Below are 27,899 nucleotides of genomic sequence, written 5' to 3'. Positions count from 1 at the left end.
TCTCTCTCTCTGTCTGTCTGTCTGTACCCCTCTCTGTACAATCAGATGTGTTGCACCAAATTATGTAATTGCCGAGTCATTTGTTAAAACGTGTGGATGTATAGGCTTATTAAGGCCTTTCGAATCAATCAAATCATTTTGAAATCTTGAAATCTCTCTCGGCATATCTCTCTCTCTCTCTCTCTCTCTCTCTCTCTCTCTCTCTCTCTCTCTCTCTCTGTATATATACATATATACATGCCCATGAATTTTATCTGTTGCTTACTTATTATTTGGCTTGTAATGTCTTTGTTATTTTTTATGATATTAGTAAGAAGTGCACAGACAATCATATTAAGTACGTATTGAAATTGTAACGAAAAGTGAAGTTCACACAGTTTACTATGCTATTCCCAGGGCCAGACCTTGTCAACAAACAGGCAGTACTTTGCCACAGGGTTTTGCGGGCCATTGAAACTGTTGCAAAAGAGTCAACTATCCTCACAAGGGAGACTTGGGAGGTTTTGTTGAAATTTCTATTGGCAGCAAATGACAGTTTACTGAGCCCTCCCACAGAAAAAGGTATGGAACTGCTTTACTTTTCCTCATGATGAGTACTGAGCACGTATTGAAGTGTTTTCTTGCATCTTGTGAATTGGAGATGTCTGATCAACACTGTAATGTGGAATTGTTTTCACAAGACTTCTTTAAGCATTTATTTGTCAGATGATTTTAAGAGGTCAGGCATTCAAAGTTTTGTGGATTCCATTGGTGAGATTCATTTTTGTCTTTTGACGGTGATAGTTTCTATTTCTTTCATTCAATTTTTGATATATATGCGTATAGAAGAGCCATGAATAGTTGGCCTATGAGCTGGCAATCAGATTTTTTCAGGTAGTGTCTCTTCAGTAAATAATCTAAATTATAATAATAATTATGAATAATAAGTGACATTTATATAATAGGGCTCAACCCCGATTAAAGTAAAAAGGCTCTAAGTGCTTTAAAATACAATACAATGTACAACAGTAACATAAAATGTGTTCTGACTAATTATCCGTCTGATGTGAATATCAGTGCGTTGCCAAGTGAACACTCCTTGAAAATATTAGTGAAAAGACCATCAGAATTAGGTTGCTTAAAGTATGTTTGTGATTCCTTACATGAGAAAGAAGAAAAAAATTAATTGATATACCAAATTTTCAACTGATATCCACACAGTGAATGGGTTTTTCATTTTAAAGAAATTGTCCCTCTGAAATCATATGTTATTTTAAAAAAAATTTTTTTTGAGGGGGAAAAACAATGTCCTGTCAACCGTGCATGTGTACATTGTTTTTTTTTTTTTTTTTACCCTTATGCCTCGGACAGACGTTATTGGATTGAGTAATGGTAAGAAACACACTTTTATCAGCAGAGGTGACAAGTAGCTGCTCCACACCTGTATTTATGTATATATACATATATATATATATATACATTTTCTGTTAAAGAACAATTTGTAACATCAGTCACCATATTTCATGCCTAATGCTTCACATTTGTTTTGGTTTTTTCTTTTAATGTTTTCATGTTTTTGTGTGAGTTTGTTGTGAAAGATATATTCATCTTTTCTGTGTTCTCTATTTTTTAATTTTTGTATTATTAGATCTATGCCAATGCATATTGTTGGTAAAATGAGTATAAATCTTTTATCTAAGGAAAGAGAAAGGTCATGTCACTTCACTGTGATTGTGATTAGACATTATAAAACTTTGTAGGTTTGGATTCAAAGCAGTTGTTGAGAAAAGGTATCAAATATAGGAGTCAAATGAGACCCACTACATATTATCGAGAGATACAATGCCTCTAATTATGAAATAATGAGCATGAGCTCTATACATAAACAGACATAATTTATATTTTCGTCGATGTACCCTCATTACCTTCTATCCTTCTTCCTTCCTGCTCCTTTACTCTAACCACCACAGGACATAAGGGTCTGCCTTTTCTTTAATTTACTTTCTTACTTTTCCGATCCAGCGACCATTTGGGTTCTAGCCCTTCGGTCTGAGGGTCTGTCTTTAAAATGTCTTGTTTGTGTGTATTTATATATATATATACATATTGGGGTGTTTCACCTGCACTTGAAAACAGACTTGTAATAAACAAGTTAAAGCAGAAACAATCAATCAAGCTTATTGAATTTGAACAAAAGGAGTACATTAAAGGATTTCGGACTTGGGTTGATGTGTCTTGATTTGATTATTTACAAGCATGATGAGAGTTTGTCACTCTACCACCAAAAAGTGTGGATTTTGTAATACTTTATACAGAGATTTTCTTGGTATTCTTGTAACAAATGCCTTTTGGCTCCATTATGTGTAACTTTTGTTTATTGCAGTGAGATAGTTCTGTCAAACTTGCTTGATTTTTAAATTTTAAGATGAGGCATCTAAGTTGAAATGATGTTATTTCAGTACTGTTTATGGAAACCTGATGTCTCATTGCGATGAAGTTTTGGAAAAAGCACAAAAAACCCCCGAACTCAATATTTATACCTTCAATGCATTTTCTTGCAAGGTTTTGAAAATATGATAGAACTCAATAATATTCCAAATTGAAAGGTTTTTTGTTTAAGTCTTTGTCATTTGTTTTCTTGTGATGAAAACAAGGCAATGACCTTTTTTGTAGTAATATAGTAAAAAACTGCCTTTTGTAACGTGTAGATAGTAAATGTTATGAAATTCCATTTTTAAATATTGCCATAATAATAATAATAATTGCATTTATATAGCGCATATCCATGCTCAAGAGCTTGCTCTATGCGCCATACATTCTTATAAAGCCCTGTTCATCTTGTCTTATGGTCAAGAAGCCGACGGTTTCTGTAAATTATGCTTACGCAACAAGAAAACCGCCAATGTCTTTGTTTTTGAGCCAAGGCAGTATGGGAACATTTTTTAGAAACATATCAATTGAACACTCATTTCAGAATAACTTGTACCAAGTAGAGCATATGTGTTTTGGTATAATGGGTTTTTGAAATATCTTTTTCGGTAACCTCTGCACATTCTAGGTTCTTTTTTTTCTGTTGTACTTCTGTTGTCCCTCAATGCAGTTAGTCTCATCTCACTGCATAGATTATAGTATAGAATAGTTATAATGAATTTTAATTTGTAGTCATTTAGGGAACACATTTTTGTGTGGGTAGATTAAAATTTCACGGCTTTCTTTTCCTGCGTGTGTGTGGATATATTATAAGCTTTCTCATCCATAGCTGTTTAGTATGCTTATCAAGAACTTTTCTTTTCTTTGTATAATTACCCTCTTTTGCTGAAAAGTTCAGAAATGATTCCTTTTCATATCTGTTGGTGTGGTTATATTTTTTGCAACTGCCTTTGTGTACCTTTATTTGTCACAAATTACAGCTTCTACTATGGTCTCTCATCTTGGTAACAGAATTACTTCTATAAACATTTTAGTTATTTCACTTTTCCAAACCTTTTTTTTTCTGGAAGTAACTTAGCGTTGATTTCTTTTTAACTTGAAAATATAAAGTTGGTTCAACAAACCCAGTCACATTTTGTGTGTCTTTATGGTAATAACAATTTAGATTGTTGATGAAATATCATTTATGTAACAAAATATATTTCTGGTTGAACTGAAATGTAGAGATTCTTTTTTCTTTGTTGTGCTCTTTTGTTTTCAGTTTTGAACAAATAAAATCTCCTTTTCACAGTATCCATGCTATCTGTGTGTGAGATTTAACAAACTTGTTTGTTCATTGTGCCTTGATCCGTTCTACTTTGAATTTTTGTGCACCTGCTTTTTGTTGTTGTTTTTAAGGTTTTTATTTTCTGTGTTACTACCAGTAATACATGAAAGCGCACTTAAAGAATTTTTATGTTCAGGTAACCGCTCTCTGGGTTACGCTCAAGTAAGGATTTTCTTTTCAAAACTTTGTATGGTGGATTGTGAAACAAGAGTTGCTAAAATCAATGCTAGAAAAGTGACTTGGAAATTACTGATAATACACTTGGGTAGGCAGGATGATCAAAAGGATTTTGCAAAGCTGATTATAAGTTTTTTGCTCACCAAAATTACTGAATTTCACTGACCTCACTTTGTACACGACAATAGAGGCGTTTTGGTGTGCAATGTTCGCACTAAAGCTGAGTGTAGTTTTAGTCATAGAATAGGTGAATATTCCACTACCAAGCGTACACTAGTTTACAAAAGTGAGGTTGTCTGTTGAAGTCAGTGCGACAATTTGCTTGTTATCATTGTCTTATCATTGTTTTTCCAGCAGTCTGTGGGTCTGTCTCTTCTTATATTTGGTTACCTTTTCTGCAGTCACTGGATGTCTTTTCTTATATTTGGTTACCTTTTCTGCAGTCACTGGATGTCTTTTCTTATATTTGGGTACCTTTTCTGGAGTTGCTGGATGTATCTTGTTTATAGTTACCTTTTCTGCAGTCTCTGGATGTGTCTTGTTTATAGTTACCTTTTCTGCAGTCTCTGGATGTGTCTTGTTTATAGTTACCTTTTCTGCAGTCCCTGGATGTGTGTTGTTTATAGTTACCTTTTTTGCAGTCGCTGATTGTGTCCTGCCTTATTGTTATTTTTCCTGCAGGATGTGTCTGAGCATCATGAAAATAACTGACTTGCTACACGAGAATGGGGAGACTGTGAGCCACAGTGGCTGTATTATTTCTTTCTTGTGTTCTTATGTATATATGATTGGGTGGGGTAGGGCAGAGCTGGTAATGGAATGTTTTTTTTGTATTTGATACGCCCCTGCAGTTTCTCAATAGTGTGAATGCAGTCTGTGTAACTTTTGATTGTACTTGTAGATAGTTTGAAAGAAACTAGCTCTCTACCAAATGGATGAAAAGACGACTGTCAAAGTGAGTAAAGAAAGTGACGGATGTGTGTAGCATAGTTGTTACTTCTGATAGTGACTTCATGTTATGCCATTCGAAACCCCTGTGTGGTCAAGGCTAAACCCCCTGCCTGGTCAAGGTGCTGTCTGAGCTGTAGCTTCTGCCTAAGTCCCTGGTAACTCCACAACCCTGTTCCTTCCTACCCAATTGTCTCCCTGTCCAATGCGTAATGCCGCAGTATCTTGGCGTGAGCTTACTTTTTTCTGTATATTGTTTTTAAACAGTGCAGTCTGATGTCTTGAGACATGGATAGGGATGCTGGACCATATTTAGCTAACATTCAATTAACTAGCATAGCTTTTTATGCACTAAAGTTAACCTTTTATTTGCACTTTCAAAATTATTTTCCTTATCATATTTCGTGCCCATTAATGCATTGCTTTTTACTACCATGTCTTTCCCATTTTGATGGACTCCTGTACTTTAATTTATTCTCTTTATTTTCTTCTTAGAGTTCATATTTGCTAGGAGGTTGCTTTAGATTCCAGTACAATCTGCAAATCATGATAGTCCAGCAGAATTTTCTTTTATTGTTTGTCAAGTTATCTTCCGTGCCTTTGAATAATTTCTCAAACCTTCTTCATCAGAGTGTAGTGATATCATTGGTGACTCCAGAAAATGTTTTAGCTCTTAGGAGTCACTGAAGACTTATGCTGTTACATATTCTGAACTTTGGAAAGTGACAGCTTGTTACTGTTTGTGATTGCTTGAAAAGTCTCATGGGTAAATAAATGTTTAAAAAACAATAGATATTCTGAGGTTGACAAATTTAGTCATACTTAATCTTGTCCAGTTTTTTTTCTTAAATGATTTCTGCAGCACTTTGAAATATTTGCATGTTTTTTGGTGTTTGTTGTTTTATTCTGTTGTCAGTTTGGTTTTAAGTGGAAATGTGGCATACAAATAAATCCCTGATTTTTTATTGTTTTGGGAAAGATTTTCTTTCTATCAGTGATACATGGTTGTTTTAGACCTGGACTTATAGTGGCACTAGTGTGAAAACTTGTGGACATGCATTGTTTGTGTCCTTGTCTCTCCTTCTTTTATTTGTATGTTACTCTCTAGTAGCACCATCTAATCTGTGGCACTTGTATGACCTATTTGTGTTCAAGTGTCGTAAAACTCTCATTGAAACTAAAACTGAAAAAAGTTTGGCTCTCCCCTCAGATGACATCAGCGACCATCTGTGTGACCGAGTGCTGAGCGTGCTGTTCCTTATCTGGCTGACAGCATGCCACAAGAGCTTCCCCTCACCCTCCTTGTGGAAGACATTCCGCAGCATGTGTCTGTTCTGGCGCCACCACGAGGCTCTGGTCACTATGTGGCACCGAGTCAACCACGCCCTCACTGCGCAGATGCTGAAGATCATGTATGGGCCAGACTTCCCTGACATGACTATAGGTCAGTGCTAGGTCTTCTTGAGTACAGTTGAACCCGTCCAGTAAAGCCATTCATTGTCAGGGGGAAAAGATAAGATACATCTTTATTGTCCAGATCCTGGCACTTTGGTTTGGTATTTTACCATGTACAGACACACACACACGCATGCAGGCACCACACACACACAAACATGCTCACACATGCAGGCTTTCAGCCACATGCATAATATAAATGAACAGTAATATAAACAATGATAATCTTTAGCTAGATACATACTCAATGTTATTCTGATGCATGCTCTAAGGTCATATGAATACTTGTAACAAGATGGTTAAGATGGAAGAATTTTGATGGATGATGGTAAAAATGACCTTCTGTATCTTTCTTTGATACGGATCAGAAGCCTAGGTCTTTTACTTCTGACTGATGTTTTTATTTGAGGTCATCTTAGACAGATGGTTCCTTCCTTCCTTCCTCTAGCTGGCCTCCACTAGGAGGGCGGCAATCTGCCACAGGCAGACAGGTAAGAGGCAACCTTGTGTGGGCTCGTCCAGAGTACATCTGGGCCCGGTCTTGCGTTTTAGACAGGTGGTCCTCTTGGACAGTGTCATTATGATGTATAGAAAAAGCACGGAGGGATGAGTATGAAGTGGTCGTTTGTTCAGGTGGTTGTCTTGAACAGGTGCTCATCAGAGCAGGTTTAGGTGTATTATAGAGATAAAGGGACGGTCGTTAGACTCCTTTATATTCTTGCTCATTTCCTTTCAGCTTGGTTTCTGTGGGGACTGTTGTTGTCTGTATGAGTATGTTTTAACTTTTCAGCTTTACTTTTTGAGCTTTTTGTTTGTTTTGGTCATCTGAAGACCTTGTTGGACCTAGTAAGTAGTGCTTCTTCTGCGTCTATCCATTTTCTTTGGTGTTGTGTTCGGTTCTTTTCACCTTTTCACCTCGCTGACTCTTCTTTTTCCATCTATGATCAAGACTAAAAGAACCCACAAGACGAGATGCCAATTTCTTAGTGAGAATGATTGTTGTATCATAGAAGGTTGCTCATTTTAGTGTACCCATTTCACTATTTACTGTTAATGAAGGATTTCACAGATACTCTGCATTTGGAGAGAGCTCAGTTCTTGTACTTATGTTTTGGTGAGGGGGGTATAGAGCCTGAGGAGACAGTACTTGTTTTCTTGAGAATGAGTCTTGTAAGGCTTAATTGTTTGTGTTACCAAAGAGGGAATTGCTGTAAGATGGATTGCTTTTGATGTTTAAAACCTTTCCCGTTGAGGATGAATTGTATTTTTGTTAGCTTTTTGCTTGACACCTCCCTGCTGTTGAAGGGTGTATGCACTTTCTACCTGCCACTGCATCCACACATCTTGGCTTTCCCTGGCTGGATGTTCACACAGAGAAGTGAAATGTGCTAGTAACCTAAGTGAACGTGTATGTAGCTTTCTGAAGTGACTTTATGAAACAGGATAAAGCAGCACCAATGCTTTGGTGTTAAGACATGTGGGCCAGCTCATGTCAACCTCCATCTGAAAGTCAGACTCAGGTTAATGTCTCTCTCAATGTCAGATTAGATATGCCAACTCAAAATCACCATATGTGAGGCGTCGTGGTGAAATCAGGTGCTCGTCAAAATAATGAAACTCGAGAAATCGTCAAATTAAACGGCTGTTTAGAAATTTTTTTCAAATTTTTGTTTTTTGACTCAACACCTTGTGTGTCAATTCAAAAACACCTTTATATGTAGATTTTAAAGAAAAACGTTAATTAAAGGCACAACAAATTTGAATTTGCAGTTTCTAAGGACTGTTAAGCTATGGAAGTCCCCAAACTTTGATGGCCAATTTCTCGCTAATTTTACCTCTGAAACCAGGCGACCCCCACCTCCTTCAATCGGAAATATCTCGACTTCTATTCAAGATAAATGGATAATTTTTTCATCAAAAGCAAAGCAAATTGACAATCTTTTAGATGATACTATCACTCCATATGCCCAAAAATTGACGAGCGCCTGATTCCATGGCATCGTGACACATAATTGGCTCAACTCTTTTTTAATCTTCTCTTTCATGTTTTTCGTTTGTTTGTGAACTCCAACATTCTCAGGTGAAGAAGAGTCCCAACTGCTCCCAGTGGACATGAACCCGGAGTCTGTGGCTCAGTGCTGGTTTCGTTTCCTGCACATTCTCCAGAACCCCGTGGACTTGAGCCGGCCGGGAGTGGTCAGCAACACGCCAAAGTTCCTGCAGCATGCACTGACCAGTGAGGCTGTGGTTGACCCCTCCTACCACCCTTGCCTGGCCCGACTGCCCCTGGTCTTTCTTCGAGCAATGAGGGGTATCTCGGCGATGGTCAATGCCTTTTTAGGTAACTTGTGCTGGAATGTATCGACAGTATTAGTCTCTGACGGTGTAAATTAGTGAATGGTTTCTTGAAAATTTTTCTAAATGCCAATAAAACCCCACCAACCTTTTTTGATTGAAACGATACGAATAGATACAAAGATTAACCCACAGTGCTTTTGTGCTATTTACAGCATGTGCCAACGCGTACTCATGATTTTTTAGTCAAATCTGGAGATAGACTTCGGCCAATATTTTAGCTAAAAATGAGTTTATGCATTCTTCTTAGTTGCTTGGTTAGAGTATTACACAATCAATATTTTTGTTAACTGGTATTTTGTTCAGTATGATATATTAAAACATTTTACATTTTTGTAAGGGGGCTCTCGTGGCCTAGAGGTTAAGGTGTTGGCCTCTCACTCAAAAGGTCCCAGGTTCGAATCCGGGTAGCGACCGAAAAATTTTCTTCTCTAAATTTGTCTCCTTTCACCTCTTTTCCTGCTCTCTAGAAATGTTCTGTCGTCTGCTTTCGTCTCCTCTTTCTGGCCCCACCCCCTCACCACCTCATTTGCCCCTTCCTCTGGGCTCCTGATTGTTTCTGCAGCCTTTCTACTGCTACTCCTTCGCTTCTTCTTACTGCTGCCTTTCAGCCACACCCCTGATCTTCTGATAGGAAAGATCTACACCTAGCCTTCTCGGACAAGGGTGAAAAATCTCGGAGGGCCCGTGTGCAAGTTGCGCACGTTAAAGATCCCTTGGTGGTCTAAAATCGATAAGAGTAGGCTTCGGCCGCCACCCGGGCAAAATTCAAAATTTCCTACCCACTGAAAATATTAGGTGCAGGGCTGCCTAAATCTACCGATTTTTTCGGTAGATACCGATAAGGTGTCAAAACTACCGTATTTTCGATGGGTACAGAAAGAAGAAAAAGAAGAAAAAAACTCGATCTGCAGTGCTTCCAATCTTCTTTGTTTTTGTGTCTATCCGTACATTCCGAAAGTTCCGTACTTGCAGCATCATCATATCAACCCCATGCGTTAGAGAGAGAGAAAGAGAGAGAGAGAGAGAGAGATATCAGCACTTGCCTCCGTAACTTGTCAGATATTTACGGCAACTCTCGGCAATAAGTTGTATTAGAAACAGCCAGATTGCGCATTTCGTACACTCGACCATTGTCTATCTGTGCCGTTCGGTCGGCAATAGTTTTTCGCGTGCATATCGGCTAAAATGTCTACTCAGAATAGATAATCTTCCTCCTTCCTTTCATCCATTCATTCTTTGTGTCTATCTTCGGGTTTTTGCTGCGGCTGGAATATCTGTCCGTTTAATTCAAAACCAAATCTGAAAAGGCTACTGAGTTCATATTTTACCGGTTGCGTTTGTGATACATGTATTACGTTCGGCGTTCCCCAGTCAGAGAGTACGTTACACGCGAATAAGCGGCTATGGCGGCTGGCAGAAGTGTAAGTTTTAATACAGATACTGAGACTCCATCGGAAAAATCAAAATCTACTTTCACTTTTGTAACCACTCAGATTATTGTCTGGTGATAGTTTGACGTAACGTTAGATTTACAGTTACAGTTAATAAAAATTTGTAACGTGCAGTTTGTGCACAAAAAAACACAGTGTCGCATACAAATTAAATTGATATTCTCACTGCTGTCACTATAATGACAAAAAAGAAAACTAGATCCTCCGATTTCTAGATTGTCGGGCCTGTCATCGTGACCGGTCAATGAACCTACAGTAGTAGGTGTTGGCATCGTGTGGGTACAGCATGAGTAAGGGACCGGCCGTCGGTTGTTGGGGTAATTGAAGTTTATTCAAAGTTGGAGCGTTGCGGGGCTTCAGAATTGACACAATAAAATCTACGGCAGCAGGATGAGGCCGCAGTGCAAGAAACAGTTTCTAAAATAAAAACGATAAGTGGATGTGGTTTTGCCATTCGACAATCGAGTGCGTAAATGAGGGAACATTAGAGCACAAGCTTGATGATTGTATCTTCAAGGTTGGTGTTCCCGGATTTGTCGGATTTACCAATGATGACAAATTGAATAGTGATGAGGAAATGCCATTTTCAACCCTCGGAAAGCTCTATGTTGGATGCCTATGCATCATGATGGCTTGTTGCTGATTAAATACTGGTACTGTGATTTAGCATTTTGAAAAAAATCAATACTTAGTCCATGATGCAGTGATTCACTGATTGCCAGGTTTTCAACATCACTACATCCCACACTCTCACTGTCCTTCCAGCTCCGGCTGTCAGTACACACTCTCTTTATTTTCACTTTTTGCTCTACCGTAAGCCTAACTATAAAGGTTTTATAAATAAGTTTTGTTTTACATGCTTTTTAAAATCCGTGATTGCAGAAACCAAACATGGTTTTGGCAGTTGATGTTCTTCTTGCCTCTCCTCAGGCCCAGATCAGGATTCATGTTGTATTTTTAGGGCAAAACTAGAAAAAATTGTCTGTGATACTTAAGTCACAAAAGACATCAGTGTCCTGTGCTAGTGTCGGAAAATATGTTTGAATGTAGTTTCTATTTGTGTGGGCTAGGGGTTTTGAAGTCAGTTTGGCAGTCACCCTGCACTCAATTCCAGATTCAATACTGAATGACAGGTGCCTTGAACGATAGTCCATAATATAAATGCTTTAAAAAAACCTAAACTCTCCACATTTCAAACACTCTGTTAATCTTAACTTGTTCGCACCCAAACACCCCCTTCCCCTCCCCACATATAAACACACGCTTGAGCATGCACGCACTCACATACGCACACACACACACTTTCACACACACTTTCACACACACACACACACACACACACACACACACACACACACACACACACACACACACACACGTGCATGCACAAACAAGTTTTCAAAATATAATTACCCGATATCACGAAAATCAAGCGCGTTCGATGGGGCAACGATCATCTTTTTTTTTCCTTCTTTGTCTTTGTACTACCTGATTTTGGGCCAAACTACCTGAAACTGACCCTGAATCTACCTGAAATGGGAATTTTGAGGTAGGCAGCCCTGTAGGTGTGTCCCACGCGCTCATATGACCTTGTGCAGTTGCGAGCGCCGTAAAACACTTTACAAAAACAAACAAACAAAACATTTTTGTACAACTGAACATAACAAGGTAAGAGTTAACAGTTTTTTATGTGCCTTCTTGGGGGGGAAAAATATTTATGCCTGTTCAGATTCCTTGATATGAACTATCATCATTATAACCTGTCAGATCTGAAACAGACATTGGCGATCATGGTCTGCCTTTGTGATTTATTTGCTTGGATGCTCTTAAAAAATGTATGTTATCCCTGTCTTCCCTGTCTCCAATCTGTTTAGGTTCTCTAAGTAAGCTGTTTTTGGTCTTCCTCCTCTTCATTTGCCTATTTTATCCATTGAGAGCATGTTGTTCAAAGCCTGTATTTCTGTTCAGGTGTCCAAGAAACTGCATTTGTCTCTTCCTAATTTTTGAAAAAATGGATGCAGAATACACTAGTCTACTGCCTCTCAAATATTTTTTGCGAATTGTTATACTTTCTCCTTGTGGACTACAAGGCACTCGTACACTCTGTAAGTTTGCTTTATGTCACTTTCCTAGCGAAGCTTTCGTGTAAGGGTTTTCTTGTTTATTTTCCCATGAATTTGCCAATTTGTGTATAACTGAGTTTGTGATTGTGTGTATATGTGCATGTGTGAATATGTGAGTGTGGCTTTGGGGGGAAGGGGTGTTCATAATTTTTTATTCTGGTTGTTAGCCCCTTTATTTTTGTTGATGCTGTGAAAATGACTATGAGAACTTTACAAATATTAGTTTAAAAAAATGTCATTTTAAGATGATAACTACCTCTTAAGTCATACTAAAAACCCTTGTAAATAGATTTTCATTTTATCCCAGGCCTGCCTCAAGAGATGAAGATGGAAAGCCAGGTGTCAGAGGTGCTGCCCAATGTGGTCGGGAGTAAAGTCGTGACCACGCCCTCCACCCCGCCAGGCCAGAGAAAGGCAGCCAAGACCATCTCTGTGCTCACTGGGACTTTGGCTACCAAAGGTGAGTTGGGTTTATTATTCTGAAGTTTTTAGTTTGCCATGGTGACAATCTTTTAAAGCCGTTCAAAAACATTTTTTCTTGATCATGTTTAACAATGATAAAGCTTCTCTTTTTTAGTTTCAGTAAAAGTTTTATGGCGCTTACAAAACAAATAAGTTGTGTGAGTGCTGAAGATTAGAGGTATCACTAGAGAGAAACATACAAAGAAAAGGAGGAGAGATAAGGAGGATAGGTAAATAAGAGATGGAGCAACCCATACCAGAACACCTGCCAACCACCCACTAAGCTTCTCTTTAAGGAGACTTTGACTCACTCTTCCAGTTACACAGAATGTTCTGACACCTGGGTTTGATGATGATAGACTTATAAACTTCGATGTTGTTCATCTGGGTTGAGGCTGTTCAAAAAGTCATGGCTTACTTAGTTTTCTTGGGGTTCTGAGAGAATGCTAGTAGCTGAGAAAAATAAGAATCTCCTTTTAAAAAAAAAAAGTGTTTTACGGCGCTCGCAATTGCATAAGGTAAGAATCTCTGTTTTACTTTGTTTCACTTCACAGAGTGAGCAAAAAACCCCCACTATTTTTTAATAATTTTTTTTTGTGATAGCAACACCCTTCTCATCCTACATACATTTCTTCTTCTTCTCAGTTTCATCCAAGTCCCATGCAGCCAAGAACATTGCAGTGCCACCTTCCAACAGCTCGACGGTGGAGAAACTATTGCTGGACACCCGCCTGCCCTATGCCCCTCAGCGTCCTCATTGCAACAGCATCCTGCACCTGTTTGCTGCCTGGCTCTTCGATGCTTCGCTGGTGGGAGTCAAGCTGCACCCATCCCATGCTGCTCCAGGTTAGTTTGTCTTCTTTGCTCTAGATCGTCATCAAGTGCTAGATCTGTGACTGACAACTTTGATCATGGTTGTCCGTTCGTTCCTTTACTCTAAGAAAAGCTACGTTATCATAATGTTTCCCTGTCACCCATCTGTTTAGACTGTCAAAGCAGTTTTCTCCTGGTCAAATTCTGCCTTGTTTGCCCTCAGTTATGCCAGTGAGAGCTAGATGCTCAAGGCCTTTATGTCTATTCAAGTATCCCAGAAACTGTATGTCTTTTACTGATTGTTTTTATCAGTGAGCAGGTGACTAATAAAAATGAACTCCTTAACGTAAGGACGTTTGTTGTATGATTACATTGTACCACTGCCATCAGATACAATACGTAGTGCCTAGACAAGAGAATGAATGGGATACAGGGTCATCCCAAAAACTGTACAACTTTGTTTCTAAATATCTCACACAAAATTTATACTAGAATGTTATAATTTGGAACAGATATAATTCTTTCATAAGGAATTTGTTTGGCATAAAATTCACAAAGAAGAAACTTATTTTCCAAAACGGAAATGGCTTTTATATAAACCACCTATAAATGCAAAATGCGCCAATTTAAAAGATCCTGTAAGGAAAGTCTTGAAATGATTGGTTTGTTTTTTTTCCTTTCCTTTTATTAAAAAAATCTAATCTTTCCATCCTTGTAACGTTTAAACAATATTTCTTTTCTCCTACAGAGTTGAAAAAATATTTTTTTAAATTCTAGAATTCGAGAACCAATGGTCTATATGTCCTTTTTTGGACTCGACACATTTTAACGTGTTGTTCGTAATGTTCAGTTGTGGCCAGACACAAAGATCCACTCAACCATGAGTACTCAAAGCCACACACAATGTACACCTTACAGTTTGGAGCTGTTTCTAGAGACAATGGGGGGAGGGGAGGGGAGGAGGCTGCCCAAATTGACAGCATTTGTGCAGTTGATATAACCTGAAAGGTGAATATGGGATTTGCCAAGGAACCAAATGTCGTAGGGGAAATGTTCACACTTTTCAAGACGATAGAGGAATCATGAACACATTGCTGTCCTCTGATAGCTTTGCGAACGGGAAAATGTACAGTCGTAGATGAAGATCTGCTTTGAGAATGCAGACCGTTGAGATGTAGGAAAGTCATTGCTGCAGACATCGTCTACGGACAGACGTCTCTTTGGGCCCATCTACTGAATTCCATACCTTGGTGACGTTTAAAGGGGTGCGAACGCTCTGTGTTTGACCTGAAGTGGTCGTTTTGTCTGGGAATTTTTTGTTCTGATTCTCTACAAGTCCAACTGAAGAACTATTTCCACCCTTAACATCAAAGAAAGCCTTAAGGGCACTTTAAAATTATTTGCGTACCTTGTGCAAAACTTACGAAATGAGTTGGTGGTGAGGAAATGTCCTGTACAAAAAGCTCTCTGCTCTTTACTAATCTTAACCATGATCTCAGCAGGCAAAGAACACTTGAGAAAAACTATCTACAAACTTCTGTTGGCCTGTTAGACTACTGTGGTTTGCAGTATGGCGCAATCGTTGGGATATTTAGTGGAGGGCCTAATGCGAACTAGTGCGTTATGCTTCAAAAAGGGGGACTGGAAAGGTATTTGAATAAGCTATCACAATAGATGGGTTGCTTGGTTCTTTGTGCGCAATTACACAATACAGAGGGGGATAATAACTGAAAAATAATTAAATTGGCTAGTTTGATGAGTGTTATCCAACTTGGTGTCACCATTACCAATGAATTAATGACTGATACTCAACAGAAATGTTTATATGTAAATCGCCTTTGTAATAATACCACATACGTTGGTATTCCAGCACAGATCTTGTTCAATAATTTGGAGTAATTGAAATACACGAAATGCTAGCCGGCCACAACCCAGATCTCCACTGACAGTATACCAAGACCTGCAATCAGCTCCTAATTCGATCCTTATTATAAATGTAGTACTTGTAGTTGTACCAGCTTTGTTGGCATTGCTAGTGCTGGATCTATACCTTGGGGGCAGGTTATAGCTAATTGACAATTCACCTACTGCCCCTGATAGAGTACGACGCCAACTAAAAATCTGGTCAGTTTCATCCCTGTTGTCATTATTGTCAATGCTATTCCCATCTGTTGGAAATTGCTATTGAAGTCTAAGTCAGTGTGGCTGACAATGTTGTCATAATTAAAAGCTTATATTAGTCAAGTCGATCAGCAAAAAGCTTTACGGGGCTTTCATTTTGCGTGAACTGTTGCCCCAAGCCATTGTTGCTATTGTTGACAAACGGGTTTGCTTTACTTCGTTAGACACTTCGGACTGAAGAAACCTCGCAAAATTCTCTTTAAAAAGCCGACTAATAACAAAACTAGCAGTGAAGCTTCCGGTCTTAACACAAATACATTCGAAAGTCGCAAAATAATAAAACCATATGAGAAATGACGACGGAGTCGTTCCTCAGCGGAAACCGCGTTCGGCCGGCGAAATGAGTTGAGACAGACAGGGGCCCTGATTAGAAACCTCCCTACATGGGAATTGGAACTCAAGTCTATTGTGTGCTATGGCAAAGTGTGTAACTGCTACACCACAGAAACCAGTTGTGTGTCTGGGAATGTATCAGACTCTTACAGCTGCAAAAATAGTGTACTTTTAAGGTAATAATATGAATGATAATAATAATAATAATAATTACAGTTCGTCTGTCAGTGTTTGATGACCAATGCATCTGCAAAGGAGAATGTTTCTCAAACAAAATGGAAGAATTAGAAGAATCAAAGGTTAAGATAACTTGTGGATTCTGTTATGGCAGAAAAGACCAATTCTGACAGAGAAAAGTTTGCCACATTTTGAGCATTCCAAAGTTTCACTTTCACTTGTAGGTGTGTGCAGCTTGCAGGCTTCTCTTGACTTCAGCATTTCTTATAACCCTAAAGGAATAAAGTCGAATATTGTACTAACTGTAGTGATGAATTTTTTTCAGCCAAGGAACGTCGCACAAGTTCTTTTATAGAGTCCAAGCACAGTTCTCTGTCTATGGACCTGAACACAGACCCTAACCAGACCCGGGACGTGGCCTACCAGGCGGGCCGGGCTGAGGCCTGTGGGGCCCTCTGCCGCATCTTCTGTGCTCACAAGACAGGAGAGTTCATCCTGCCAGAGTACTACTCTCGCTTCTACATTGTCATGTACTATGGCTTGCAGACTGATGAGGTGCGTTAAGTTGCTTTTTGTCATGTTTTTTTGGTAAAGAATTGTTTTCAATTGTTTTGTGAGAATGGTTGGGTTTTTTGGTGTTTTTTTTGGGGGGGAGGGGGGCTTTTTTGTTTTTGTGTTGTATAGTTGTGTTGGGTGTCTTGTTGTGCGTACCAGGATTTTATTGCCTGTGGGTTTAAAGTTTTTCTCTTCTAGGCTTGTTTTTGAGACTTTTGCATGTGGGAGCTATACAGGGATCTTATCCATTAAAAAAAATCTCTTAATTTATTGAGCTCCTCGAAATCACAGCTTTGAAGTTCTTCCCCTTTGTCAATATGTCAGGTGATTGATGGATGGGTCCCTCTTCAACTGAGGCTTATTTCAGGCTGATGTTAAAGATAAAAAATGGGAGGAGGGAATGAGAGAAATTTTTGTCATGCCTTTGCTAGGAGGGTTCTTATCTTAAAGAGGAAGCAGAACACTGGGTATTAATATATTTTAAGAACTTAAACTTAGTTTTTGTTTTAGTAGAGGTTTTACAGCGATCGCAACTGCTTAAGATCATATGAGCGCCAGAAGGTTAGAGGTGTTACAAGAGAGTAACAAACATAAAAAAGAAGAAGAAGAGATAAGGACGATAGATGTTTGGTAGGAAAGAAGAAGCAAACCACACCAGAGCACCCGCCAACCACCCACATTTTAAAAACTTAATTTTTTTTAGGGGATCTATATTGAAAAACATTTTTCAAAAATATGTAAATGTGACCTGTGGATTGTTTTTGAAGAGATTGTCATGTGACTTTTGCAGCAGTCCATAAGTGGAGAAGTGCTGTCCAACATCCTGTTCAACTCGTGTTCACTGCTGCGTGTTGACCTAGCTGGAGTACAACTGCTGTTGCCACATATCTTAAAAGCCATTGAACTTGTCCTTAATAGAACAGCACCAGATTTCAAGTAAGTGAATCTCAAGTTCATGGGGCGAAAACATAGAGAACGCCGATTTCGGAGACTGACTCAGTAAGCGCCGATAGGTATAAAAATTCCCTTATTATTTCCAACTTGTCCCACATAGAGCTGGCCGACTGCAGGCAGCTTTAAACTTGGATCGGAGTTGTCGGCTTTATCGGAATCCAAACTACATTCTTATTACGCTGAAAAACTGGGAAGGGCGTCTCGCTGTCAACTCGCGACCGCAGTGCTTTCTTGTCGTATTTCCATTTTTTAACAGTGAAAGTGAGACTTCTTCTTTAAATCACATTTTGTTATAAACTGTTTTCACTGTTATTAAAAATGGAGGTACGACAAGAAAGCACCGAGGTCGCGAACTCTCAATGCCGTCTCGCTGTTGCCAACTCGGGTTCAGCGGTTTGTGTGACGTCACCCGACTGGACTGGGGACAATTTTAAATGGTTATTTCAGAGCTGGTGCTTCACGGTAGACAAAAACTAATTACATTTTTGAAATCAGCATCGTCAAAATAGGGTGGTCACAGAGCAGAATTGCATTTTAAGCAATATTTAAGAAAATAAGTGTTTTTTTCCCCAAAATATTATGCTTCATGAATACCAGCTGTGTTGTGGTGAAATTAATTTTATTTTTTTTCTTAGATCTAGAATCTAGATCTAGATATCTCGGCTTTACTGTGTCAGTCAGTAGAGTGTGATTTTGAAGAGACGAGGCCTGTGTAGTTTTTCGTTGTGCGTCTAGAGATCTGCTTATCTGGCTGTGTCGTGTCTTGTCAAAATGGATGTTGATGAAGATCATTTCTATAGCGCCCACTCCCGTGTAAACACAGCTCTAGACGCTTTACATAAAAATACATGTACGAACAATATTCACGCACGCAACACAAACACAAAAATACACACACTCATACACACACACAAACACACACACACAAAAACACACATACACACTCATGAACACATAACACGCACACATGTGCACACACATGTACGCCAAACACACACACACACACACACACACACATGCACACACGCATCTACTTGCTTATCACACGCGCACGCTTACACATCGTCACGAAATGAGCATAAAATAATCTATACAATGCAATTCACAAAATACATAAATGGATACATAGTCATTTACATAACATTGTATTGAACCTGAATCTACAGACAAAAAACGATGTCATTAAATGTGTCTTTAAAGATTTAAAAAAATTAATTTAGACTCAGATGTTGTATGTCTCAAGGGTTGGGGAAGAGAGTTCCAAACTGACGGAGCAAGGTGGGCGAACGATCTTTCAGCTAATTTTTTACCCCCTTTTCTAGGAACTCTTAAAAGATACTGATCGCTTGATCTTAGTGATCTAGATGGAACATACATCTGGATGAGATCACTAAGATATAAGGGAGCTTTGTTATTGACACATTTATGACATGATATTGCAATTTTATATGACATTCTACCGGACACAGGAAGATAATCTCTCTCCTTTCCCTCTCCCTCCCTCTCCCCCTCTCCCTCCCTCCCTCCCTCTCCCCCTCTCTCTCTTCCTCTCTCTCTTTCCCCCTCTCTCCCCCCTCTCTCTCCCCCCCTCTCCTCCTCTCCCCCTCCCCCTCTCGGATGACAAGTCCATTCTTGTAAATTTGTAATCACTCAAGACCTAGAACTAGATTCTAGATACGGTAGATGTAGGCAGACTAGACAACAGTAGATCAATGCAACGCGAGCTTAAAGAGATCGGCAATAGGGGCTCTCTATGTGGAGTCAAGCAGACACCGACTGGCGCCTGTCCGAGTCGATCTTCAGCCGCTTAAGTTTCGGCTTTCTTTATGTTATCGCCCTTAGAGTGAGATTTGCCCACCAGCTGATTTTCACATATCTGTGTCAAATGCTGAGCTATTTACTGAAGCAGCAGAGAATCTTGTTGTCAATTGAAATGTGGGTTTTTTAGTTACTGATGGGAGGACTTTCATTGAATTTTGCCTTTTGTTTTCAAGTAGATAAATGTTTAATCTTATTTAAAGCTATTAAACTACGTATTTTCAAGTCATTTTGCTAACTTAAAACCTTTTTTTCTTTTTTGTTTCTTTTTCTTTTTAAGAATAAGCTCTTGTTCACAATTTGGTTATTCTTATTTCATTTTGTTAGTCCCAGATATAGTAATATTTTAGTGTCCCAATTGAAAGAGATGTAGAGCTGGCTTACCATAGAAAACTGCATCTCCCCTTGATGCTTAATGGCAACAGAGGATGAAAAAGTAAAAGCAATGTAAGTAGGTTCTTTGAATTGAAGAATTTTTCCTTTTGTTAATCTATGGCAGACTGTGCGAACAGATCCCTTACACAGAGCTCAGGAAGGCCAGCATTCACCTGCTTCTGTCCATGCTGTGTCTCCCCTTGCACTTCAAAGATTTACAAATCAAAGGTCAGTGTCACTCTGCTTTCTGTCTTCCTTCTATAACATATATTTTCTATTTCGATATTTTTTCATCTAATAAATGAAGTCCTGGTAAAAGAGACCTGTTTTCAGCATTTGCCGAGACCTGTTTTTGGCAATTCCCAAAAAGTAATTTGACGTCGAAGTAATCATGAAGGAATGTGCCCGGTCCGCTGCCAGGAGTTGAAAAAAATTGATATGTATGTATGTGTGTATGTACATGTTTGAGAGGTATGCATTATTTTGGGAGCAAGATTGAGCTTTGAGGCTCAAGACGAATATTCCCAACATGACATGGTCACTGATTTGATAGTTTTGAGGAACTATTAAACAGCATCAGTCACCACTTTGTGTTAATGAAGGGAAAGAATGACCTTCAGTGGGCCAGCTTTTATAAGACAACTGGACACTTTGACCACGCGAGAGGAATACATTTAAGTATGTTTATAGACCAGTGTTACTAAAAAGAGATAGTTCCCGTTATCGAGAATGTCCCTGACTGGTTACATGTCTTTTCCAGGCATGCCAACTATCCGGAATTTATTTCTGGGGTCTGTCCCGCATTTGGCAATCAGGAATTTTAAAGCCTTATCACATACACTACATTAAAAATCAGTCCCACATGATGTAATTTTGTGAATTGTTGTATGTAATCTCCTGTTATGACCTTGGTTGTTCCTGATTGGTTTTGCATAAGTTGGCAAGCCTGCTTTTGCGATGCCTGTACGAGGGGGGCTCAAGAAGTCTTTGGTCTAAGTATGAAGGAATAAAGATACAGCTTGGTAACTTGGCACACATACTTTCATTTCTCTACATAGTCACGAATCTGAGTAACATATTTCTACCACCTCTCTTTGACCTTCAAAAGTCCTTGAGAAAAAAATTACCCAGAATGGGCCCCTATACGTCTTTAACAGCTTCTATGGCATCCTCATTGTCATGGAAACGACATCCTTTGAGTGATTTTTTAAGATTAGGGAACAGAAAAAAGTGAAGAGGTTAGGTCTGGTGAATAAGCTGGGTGTGGCAGGATTCCAAAGCTGCTCTGTTCTGCTGTCTGGACTGATTGTTGTGCCCTGTTCGCAAGAGCGTTGTCATGCAGAAGGAGGACCCCATTACGGAGTTTTCCCCGCCTTTTTCTCTCCAATTCTGACCTTAATTTTATCAGCAAACCCGAATTATAGTCCCCTGTGGCTGTATTTCCATTTTCCAGGTAATCAGTCATGATGATGCCTTCACAATCCCAGACACATGACAGCATGACCTTTCCACTTGATGGTGTTACCTTTGCCTTCTTTGGTGAGGGAGAAGAAGGGATTTTCCATTGCATGGAGGACATTTTTTGTTCTGGATCAAAATGATAAATCCATGTTCATGTTTTTAAAGAAATTTGTGTCATTGGACTCCATTTGATTTGAAGGAGAGTTTTGCTGGACTCAACCCTCTGCTTCTTTTGCTCACTTGTCAAAAGGCAGGGTACCCACGGCGCAGACACCTTATTCATGTTAAGACGGTCATGGAGAATCATTTCGATTGACTCTTCCCTGATTCCTGCTTCACTTGAAAGCTGTTCTACAGTTATACGTCAATCTTGTAAAACCTGTTTCTTCACTATGGATACATTCTCTTCAGTTACCCCAAAGGATGGGTGCCCTTCACGATCTTCACCCATCACCGACATGAATCCAGATTTGAATTTTCTTACCCAGTATGTCACAGTATTATAACGAGGACATTTGTCACCATAAACTTGGACCATTTTCTGAAAAATGTCCGAAGGGGATTTTCCTTGCAAGTGTAAAAACTTGATAACTGAGCGATATTCAACAGGCTCCATGGCACAGCTTCAGCAAAGAAACACTAATCGTTTTTGTGCATGGTTTTACTGAACATGCTGACTAGTGTCTTAATATTGTCCGATTTTCCTGAAAATTTGCATGGTGTGTTCCAAAGAAATTGTCTAATGGCTGGTGAAATTTCATGACTCTACCATGATTCCTTCATACCCAGACCAAAGACTTACTGAACCCCGAGCATGATATTTATAAGCGTTTTCATTTTTTGTTTTCAGCACACTGAAACTATCATTCTGTTCCACATTTGAATGTGCAGATAAAAGAATACTTCTTTGTCCTATTCCCTGAATTTGTTGACCTGCAGATATTCTGAAGAAAGATGACAATCAACCTACTGTGACCTTCATATCTCTTCGTACGCGGATCACAGAGCTCATCCGGGTGGCTCTTACAAATGAAACAGATTCCCAGAATACTCAGATGTTGCTAGGTACGTTTTTATCTGTTTCTACAGTTTGTGATATGCTTGGTATTGAGAAATTTGTCTTGTCCTGTTTGATTCAAGCATTCCCTTGGCTGCATTGCAGATTTTTTACCTGTCAGTATAATTTACTTTGATATGTTAATTTGCTGATAAATTTATGCTCACTTAAATTTTGTCTATGGGAAGATGATTGTGATTGCTTGTCTGTTTCCATACTTTTTGCTTTCCTGTTTTCCTTTCTTTGTTTTGGACCTTACTTGTGTGCCTTTTTTTTTTTCTTTCTTTGAGTTCCTTTGCCTGTCTCCCCACACTCATCTATATTCTTGGACAAAAAACTTTATACTTAGAGGGCTGACAATTCCACCCTTAAAAGGAGTTAAAAAATATGACCCTCCTGGTTAAAATCAGTCATGTGAAGGAAATTTCAAAATTTAGTTCAAAAACAAAATTTTGATAAGAATAGTCTTCATGTCAAATGCAACAACATGTTAACATCGTAGGCCCTACTAAGTACGAGAAACTAAATTTTCAAAGTAGCAGTATGTCAAATTTGTCTGTTCCATGTGAAAGGCCTGTGTCTCCTGTGAATTTTGGTACCATACTTTTACCTCCTCCTCAATTTTTAAGAAAATGGCAGCTGTTTTTAATTTAATATGTAATCGAATATTGCTAAATTTGCAAACTGGCTGCAACCCCATGTTTGACAGAGAAAAAAAAGAGTACCAAGTGCACCAAACATCTCCACATTAATACAGTACAATCACTATAACATAGAAATGAAGCCCAATTTTTTGTTCAAGACTGTGAGATCTTTACAATCAGTTTTTTATTGTCGCAGACATGATGGTCTGTCGTTATTGTGATTTAAAAAAAAAACACTGAGCGCTGTCCCGGCCGGCGCTGCACTGGTCCCCGCGGTGAGCGAGTCAGCTCTAACTATAGTGTACTAAGTGTTCCCCGGAGTTTCGCGAAAGGAGAAAGGATTGAATCAAAATAATTCCAAGCTGATGACTTTATTCTAATAGAAAAAGAACTGTTCTTTGTATTGGTACCTTTTTTGTTCCGGTATTTTACATAATTCTTGTTAAAAATGATCTTTGAAAACTTGTATGCTTTTTTAAAGGCTTTCTATTTAAACGCCAAAGGCCAAAAATATACCACGGGAAGCCCTGTTCAAAGCTCTAAAGAAGTTGTTTGCCAATGAAAAGACGGTATTTAATCATCACTCTTTCTTCAAAGCATTCGAATGCATAGGTGTCAATTTTTGAACCGGCAAACCTCGCATTCTAACTACGACGGGCTTTGTTTTCCACGGCGATTCTCTAGCTCCAAATACTCGGAAAAACAAATAAATTGCGCTATTGAAACGAAAAGAAGCTTAATTTTTTTAAAAGGTATACAGTATTTGGTGTATTATAGCGAAAGAGCAAAGAAAACAAACGATCTAAATTACCTTGATTTCACCGAAACCACACGCTCGGAAGTCGCGAGTAGGCTTACGTGCCACGTTTACGCTTCCTTGATTCCTATATAAGTTTGCAATAGCACCATAAACACATGAGCGCACACACGCACATACACACACACATGCACACCCAAATACACACATACACACACACATACACATACATACACACACATGCACTTAGATCGCCTCAGTGGCCTCTTGGTAGGGAGTCCACCTTTGGAGATCTAGAGGAAGATCAATCTTTAAAACCCCCCCCACTAAAACACAATAAAAACGAACTTTTAAAGTCAATCACAGTGTAAAACTGAAAGATCAACAGCCCATAACTGAGCTAGCAGGGCACGCTTAAATCAATCAGAGCCCTCAGTCATTTATAGTTACGCTAAGTTGTTGTATTTCATAGCATTCATACTCGAAAAGGGGTCTAAATCTAAATATAGGGGCGAATAAAGGATTTTGAAGCAATGTGGCCATGAGGTAATGGCTCTATAAATAATCTCACAGCTACACACCAGCAGGTCAAATGTTCGAAAGGGTTTAAGGTCCAAATTCCTTTATCTTGTCACCCCAGCTCAAATCAAACCACACACACACCTCCAAAATAAATCGAAATAAAATAGTAATAGTCGTTTATAGTTGTTTATTTTGATGTTAAATAAAGCAAAAGTCATTGAACTTTCAAAAGATCCAAAAAACAAAAAAATCAGGGAAAGTCACTTTTTAGCCTTGCGAGCCTGGTAGCGCCGAATAGCACATTGCGTCTTACGACTGATTTTGACCGGGTGGGACACAAATGTTATTGACTTGTCATCTACGCAGGAGGCTTCATGTTAGTGGTGGAAGACCTGGCCACATGTGAGCAGGCTGACAACATCCCACTTCAGCCGCAGCAGGACTATTCTGATACAGATCTGCACCCAGGTCAGGCACTGCTTTCTTTTCTGCCACACGGCATCTTAAGTCTTGCGGTCATGCCAAATGAGCTATTATTCATACTGTTTAATAATTGTTCCTTTATAGAGGCACCACCCATCCATGTATAGGTGCTGTTTTTAGCCCTATTTTGTAGATTTTAAGTGAGTGGTGTGCGGGTGCTCTGGTGTGGTTTGCTTCTTCTTTCCTATCAAACATCTGTCGTCCTTATCTCCCCTCTTTCTTTTTTGTGTTTTTTACTCTCTTGTAACACCTCTAATCTTCTGGCGCTCATATGACCTTTTGCAGTTGCGAGCGCTGTAAAACCTCTAAAACAAAATTAGAATTTAAAAAATGTTAATATTGAAACTAATTTAGTGAAAGTTTTGCGGCACTTGCAACATAAGGTCTTAAAAGTTCTGAAGATTGGAGGAGTTACAAGAGAATAACAAACACGAAAAGAGGGAGGAGAGACATGGTCAATAGATATTTGGTAGGAGAGAAGGGGCAAACCCAACCAGAGCACCCGCCAACCACCCAGTTTTCAGAATTTGTAATGAAATATTTAATTGCATTTGAGGTCCTTGAAGGAAAAAGAACATTAGTCCCTGGAAGAAAATTGAGGACTTTTGTTTTTCGGTCATATATTGACGGTCATTAAAAACGCACCACTTACAAAACAATTCAAGTAGTGGTGATGTGTTTATTTTTTAAAACAGATAGTATACCATTGCATTCTATGGTCATTTTGTGAACATTCACAGCTGAAATGACATGAAAAGGTCAAATGGCATCGCAAGCACAAAAGCATGAAGTAACAAAAGTCATTTTAAAAAAATCAGAGCGGTAAATTGAGTTTTTAACACCTGCTTTAGTATCGTGTATGTCCTCTATTGGCCTGTATACAATGTACAGGATTGGTAGCGTCTTCTCGTGGAATTGACAAGAGTCTGAAAGAACATCTTTGGAATCTGTACCCACTCATTTGTCAAAGAACGCCTCAGCTCTTGGAGATTGTGTAGAGGTCTTCCATGGGACAAACGGCGGCCTAGCTCGTCCCACACATGCTCAGTTGGTGTCAAGTCAGGAGACAGTGATGGCCAAGGCAGGACATCGATGTTGTTTGCCTGTAGAAAAACAGTGGTGACTCGAGCGGTGTGGGGGAGGGCGTTGTCGTGTTGGTATAACTGCAGCTCTGGGTGTTGACCAAATAACGGCATGACGTGGTTCTTTAAAACCTGCTGGTACGTGGTGACATTCACAGGCTGGTCGAAGAAGCACAGTGGTGTGCGATAATCGTGGCTGAACGCTCCCCATACCATGACGCTGTCTCCTCCCCATCTATCGACCTCCAGCATGCAACAGTTGGCATAGCTCTCGCCGGGGCGTCTCCAGACCCTTCTTCTCCCGTCAGCATGCGACTTTCGTCAACTGTAAATGCTGCCTGGCCTATTGCAAACGTTGTTGACAGTGCCTCTGTGTCAGGACAGGACCAACGTACGAGCGTCTGGCTGCAAGTCCTGCTTCCCGCAAACGGCGTCGCACGGTCCATTCAGATGCTGGTCCACGCCGACCAACCACTTGACGACCTGTTTCTGGTGCTGGCAGGAAACGGTCACGAAGGTGACGTTGGCAAATGTAACGGTCCTGCGCTGGTAATGTAACTCGTGTTGGCCATTCCATCGTCGATCTACTGTAGATTCAGTAGCTGCATTTTGTTGAGACAACTGGATTACAGTCGAGTGGCTACAGTTCATGCGCCTGGCAACTTGTCGTGCTGCCATTCCGGCTTGGGGCATTCCAATTGCCTTTTCACGTTCTTGCATGGAAAGTCGCGGCTTTATTTACGCAGAAAAAATCTGTCGCACAGAGTAAAGAATGTCAGTTTTTGTTATGGGTGGATATAATCCCTCCCTAACCGCTAAAAAATCTGTCTCGCTGAACAAAGTTTAGGTTTGAGGTCGACATATCGGATTTTTGCATGTTGCACGTGCGCATTGACAGTTTTGAACTGGGAACTTCAAATTTTGTGCGATCGGTAACCTCTGTTGCCCGCGAACTTTTGTCAACCTCAATTGATGTCACTGGATAGATTTTAGTCCAAAATGTGCTCAATCCAAAATGGTGCGTTTTTAATGACCGTCAGTATATGTTCATGAGGACGACTGCTGTTCTTTTCTTGTACAACCGTTTTAGATGTCACTAGTGTTGGACAATAAAGATCAAGCTAAATAGTAGATTAAAAATAAGCAAAAATTGGATCTCGTGACAATGCCATTTTTCCAGTGTACTCATTATTTTGGTAAAAAGCTTTGGTTTTGAAGTTAAATGAACATTAGTCTTTCATTGAACTAAGAAATGTACAGTTAAGTGATACTAGGATTTGGTCATTTTCTTTCATTCCACTCCAGTGGTTCTTTTTACTGGTTGTCCGAGATGTGCAATCTAGTAGATCATAGAGTTACTGTGTCCTTTGACATTATTTTTATGTTTTGTTCTATTCACGAAGGCTGTTTGGAAAGATAGTTTTTTTAAAGTTATGAGCTGGTTTAGGTTTTGGGTCACAAAAAGTCCAAAAAAGAATCTTGTTTGTGAATGATAACGTTTATTTACCTAACTTTTTGCCACGCTGTACAAGATACAATAGTGGAATGAATAATGCTTATTGTAAAATTGCTTGAACCTTTTGCCTGATGGGCATAAAACCTGGAACTGTCACCCCGATTCAAAACTACTGTCATGAACTTCAAAGATTTTCATATTCTTTCAAGAAAAAATACAAATTCAGTCTGGTTCATAAATAAAAATTATAATATTTAGTCATGTATTCCAGTCATGTATCTGTCCAGTTGCTGACTTACAACATGAATTGTCTTCATTTTCCCTCACCAGACACCAGCAGAACCAGTGCCAGCACCACGTCTACAGAGACTAACAGCTTTCAGGACACTTCTTACCATAGGCTACATGCTCCGCCACCCAAAAATCTAGGTAGATGGAAAAGTTTTATGTTAGACAGTCGACCTAGATTTGTGCATTTGTGTCTGTTCTACAAGTGTTGTATGTAAAGGTCTCCTTCAAAC

General features: G+C 39.3%; 1 protein-coding gene across 5 annotated transcripts in view; it reads left to right on the top strand.

The window, feature by feature from the left end:
* LOC101846926 (ral GTPase-activating protein subunit beta) overlaps positions 1 to 27,899 on the top strand; it is a 62,012-nt gene that overhangs the window by 8,736 nt on the left and 25,377 nt on the right. For 2 of the 5 annotated variants that reach the window (XM_005110826.3, XM_013089436.2), the window contains exons 4-15: positions 397 to 561; positions 1,351 to 1,371; positions 6,072 to 6,305; positions 8,397 to 8,657; positions 12,556 to 12,708; positions 13,356 to 13,556; positions 16,540 to 16,769; positions 17,560 to 17,705; positions 20,041 to 20,144; positions 22,317 to 22,442; positions 24,724 to 24,825; positions 27,709 to 27,807. In XM_005110826.3, coding sequence (XP_005110883.1) covers positions 397 to 561; positions 1,351 to 1,371; positions 6,072 to 6,305; positions 8,397 to 8,657; positions 12,556 to 12,708; positions 13,356 to 13,556; positions 16,540 to 16,769; positions 17,560 to 17,705; positions 20,041 to 20,144; positions 22,317 to 22,442; positions 24,724 to 24,825; positions 27,709 to 27,807 — 1,842 coding nt within the window. The remainder of the gene's footprint in view (positions 1 to 396; positions 562 to 1,350; positions 1,372 to 6,071; positions 6,306 to 8,396; positions 8,658 to 12,555; positions 12,709 to 13,355; positions 13,557 to 16,539; positions 16,770 to 17,559; positions 17,706 to 20,040; positions 20,145 to 22,316; positions 22,443 to 24,723; positions 24,826 to 27,708; positions 27,808 to 27,899) is intronic. The other 3 variants (XM_005110827.3, XM_013089439.2, XM_013089438.2) reach the window with 2 other exon arrangements.

Source organism: Aplysia californica, unplaced genomic scaffold, assembly GCF_000002075.1.
Source record: "Aplysia californica isolate F4 #8 unplaced genomic scaffold, AplCal3.0 scaffold00950, whole genome shotgun sequence".
In the NCBI taxonomy this organism is placed as follows: Eukaryota; Metazoa; Mollusca; class Gastropoda; order Aplysiida; family Aplysiidae; genus Aplysia; species Aplysia californica.
This window is presented reverse-complemented; position numbering and strand designations above follow the sequence as displayed.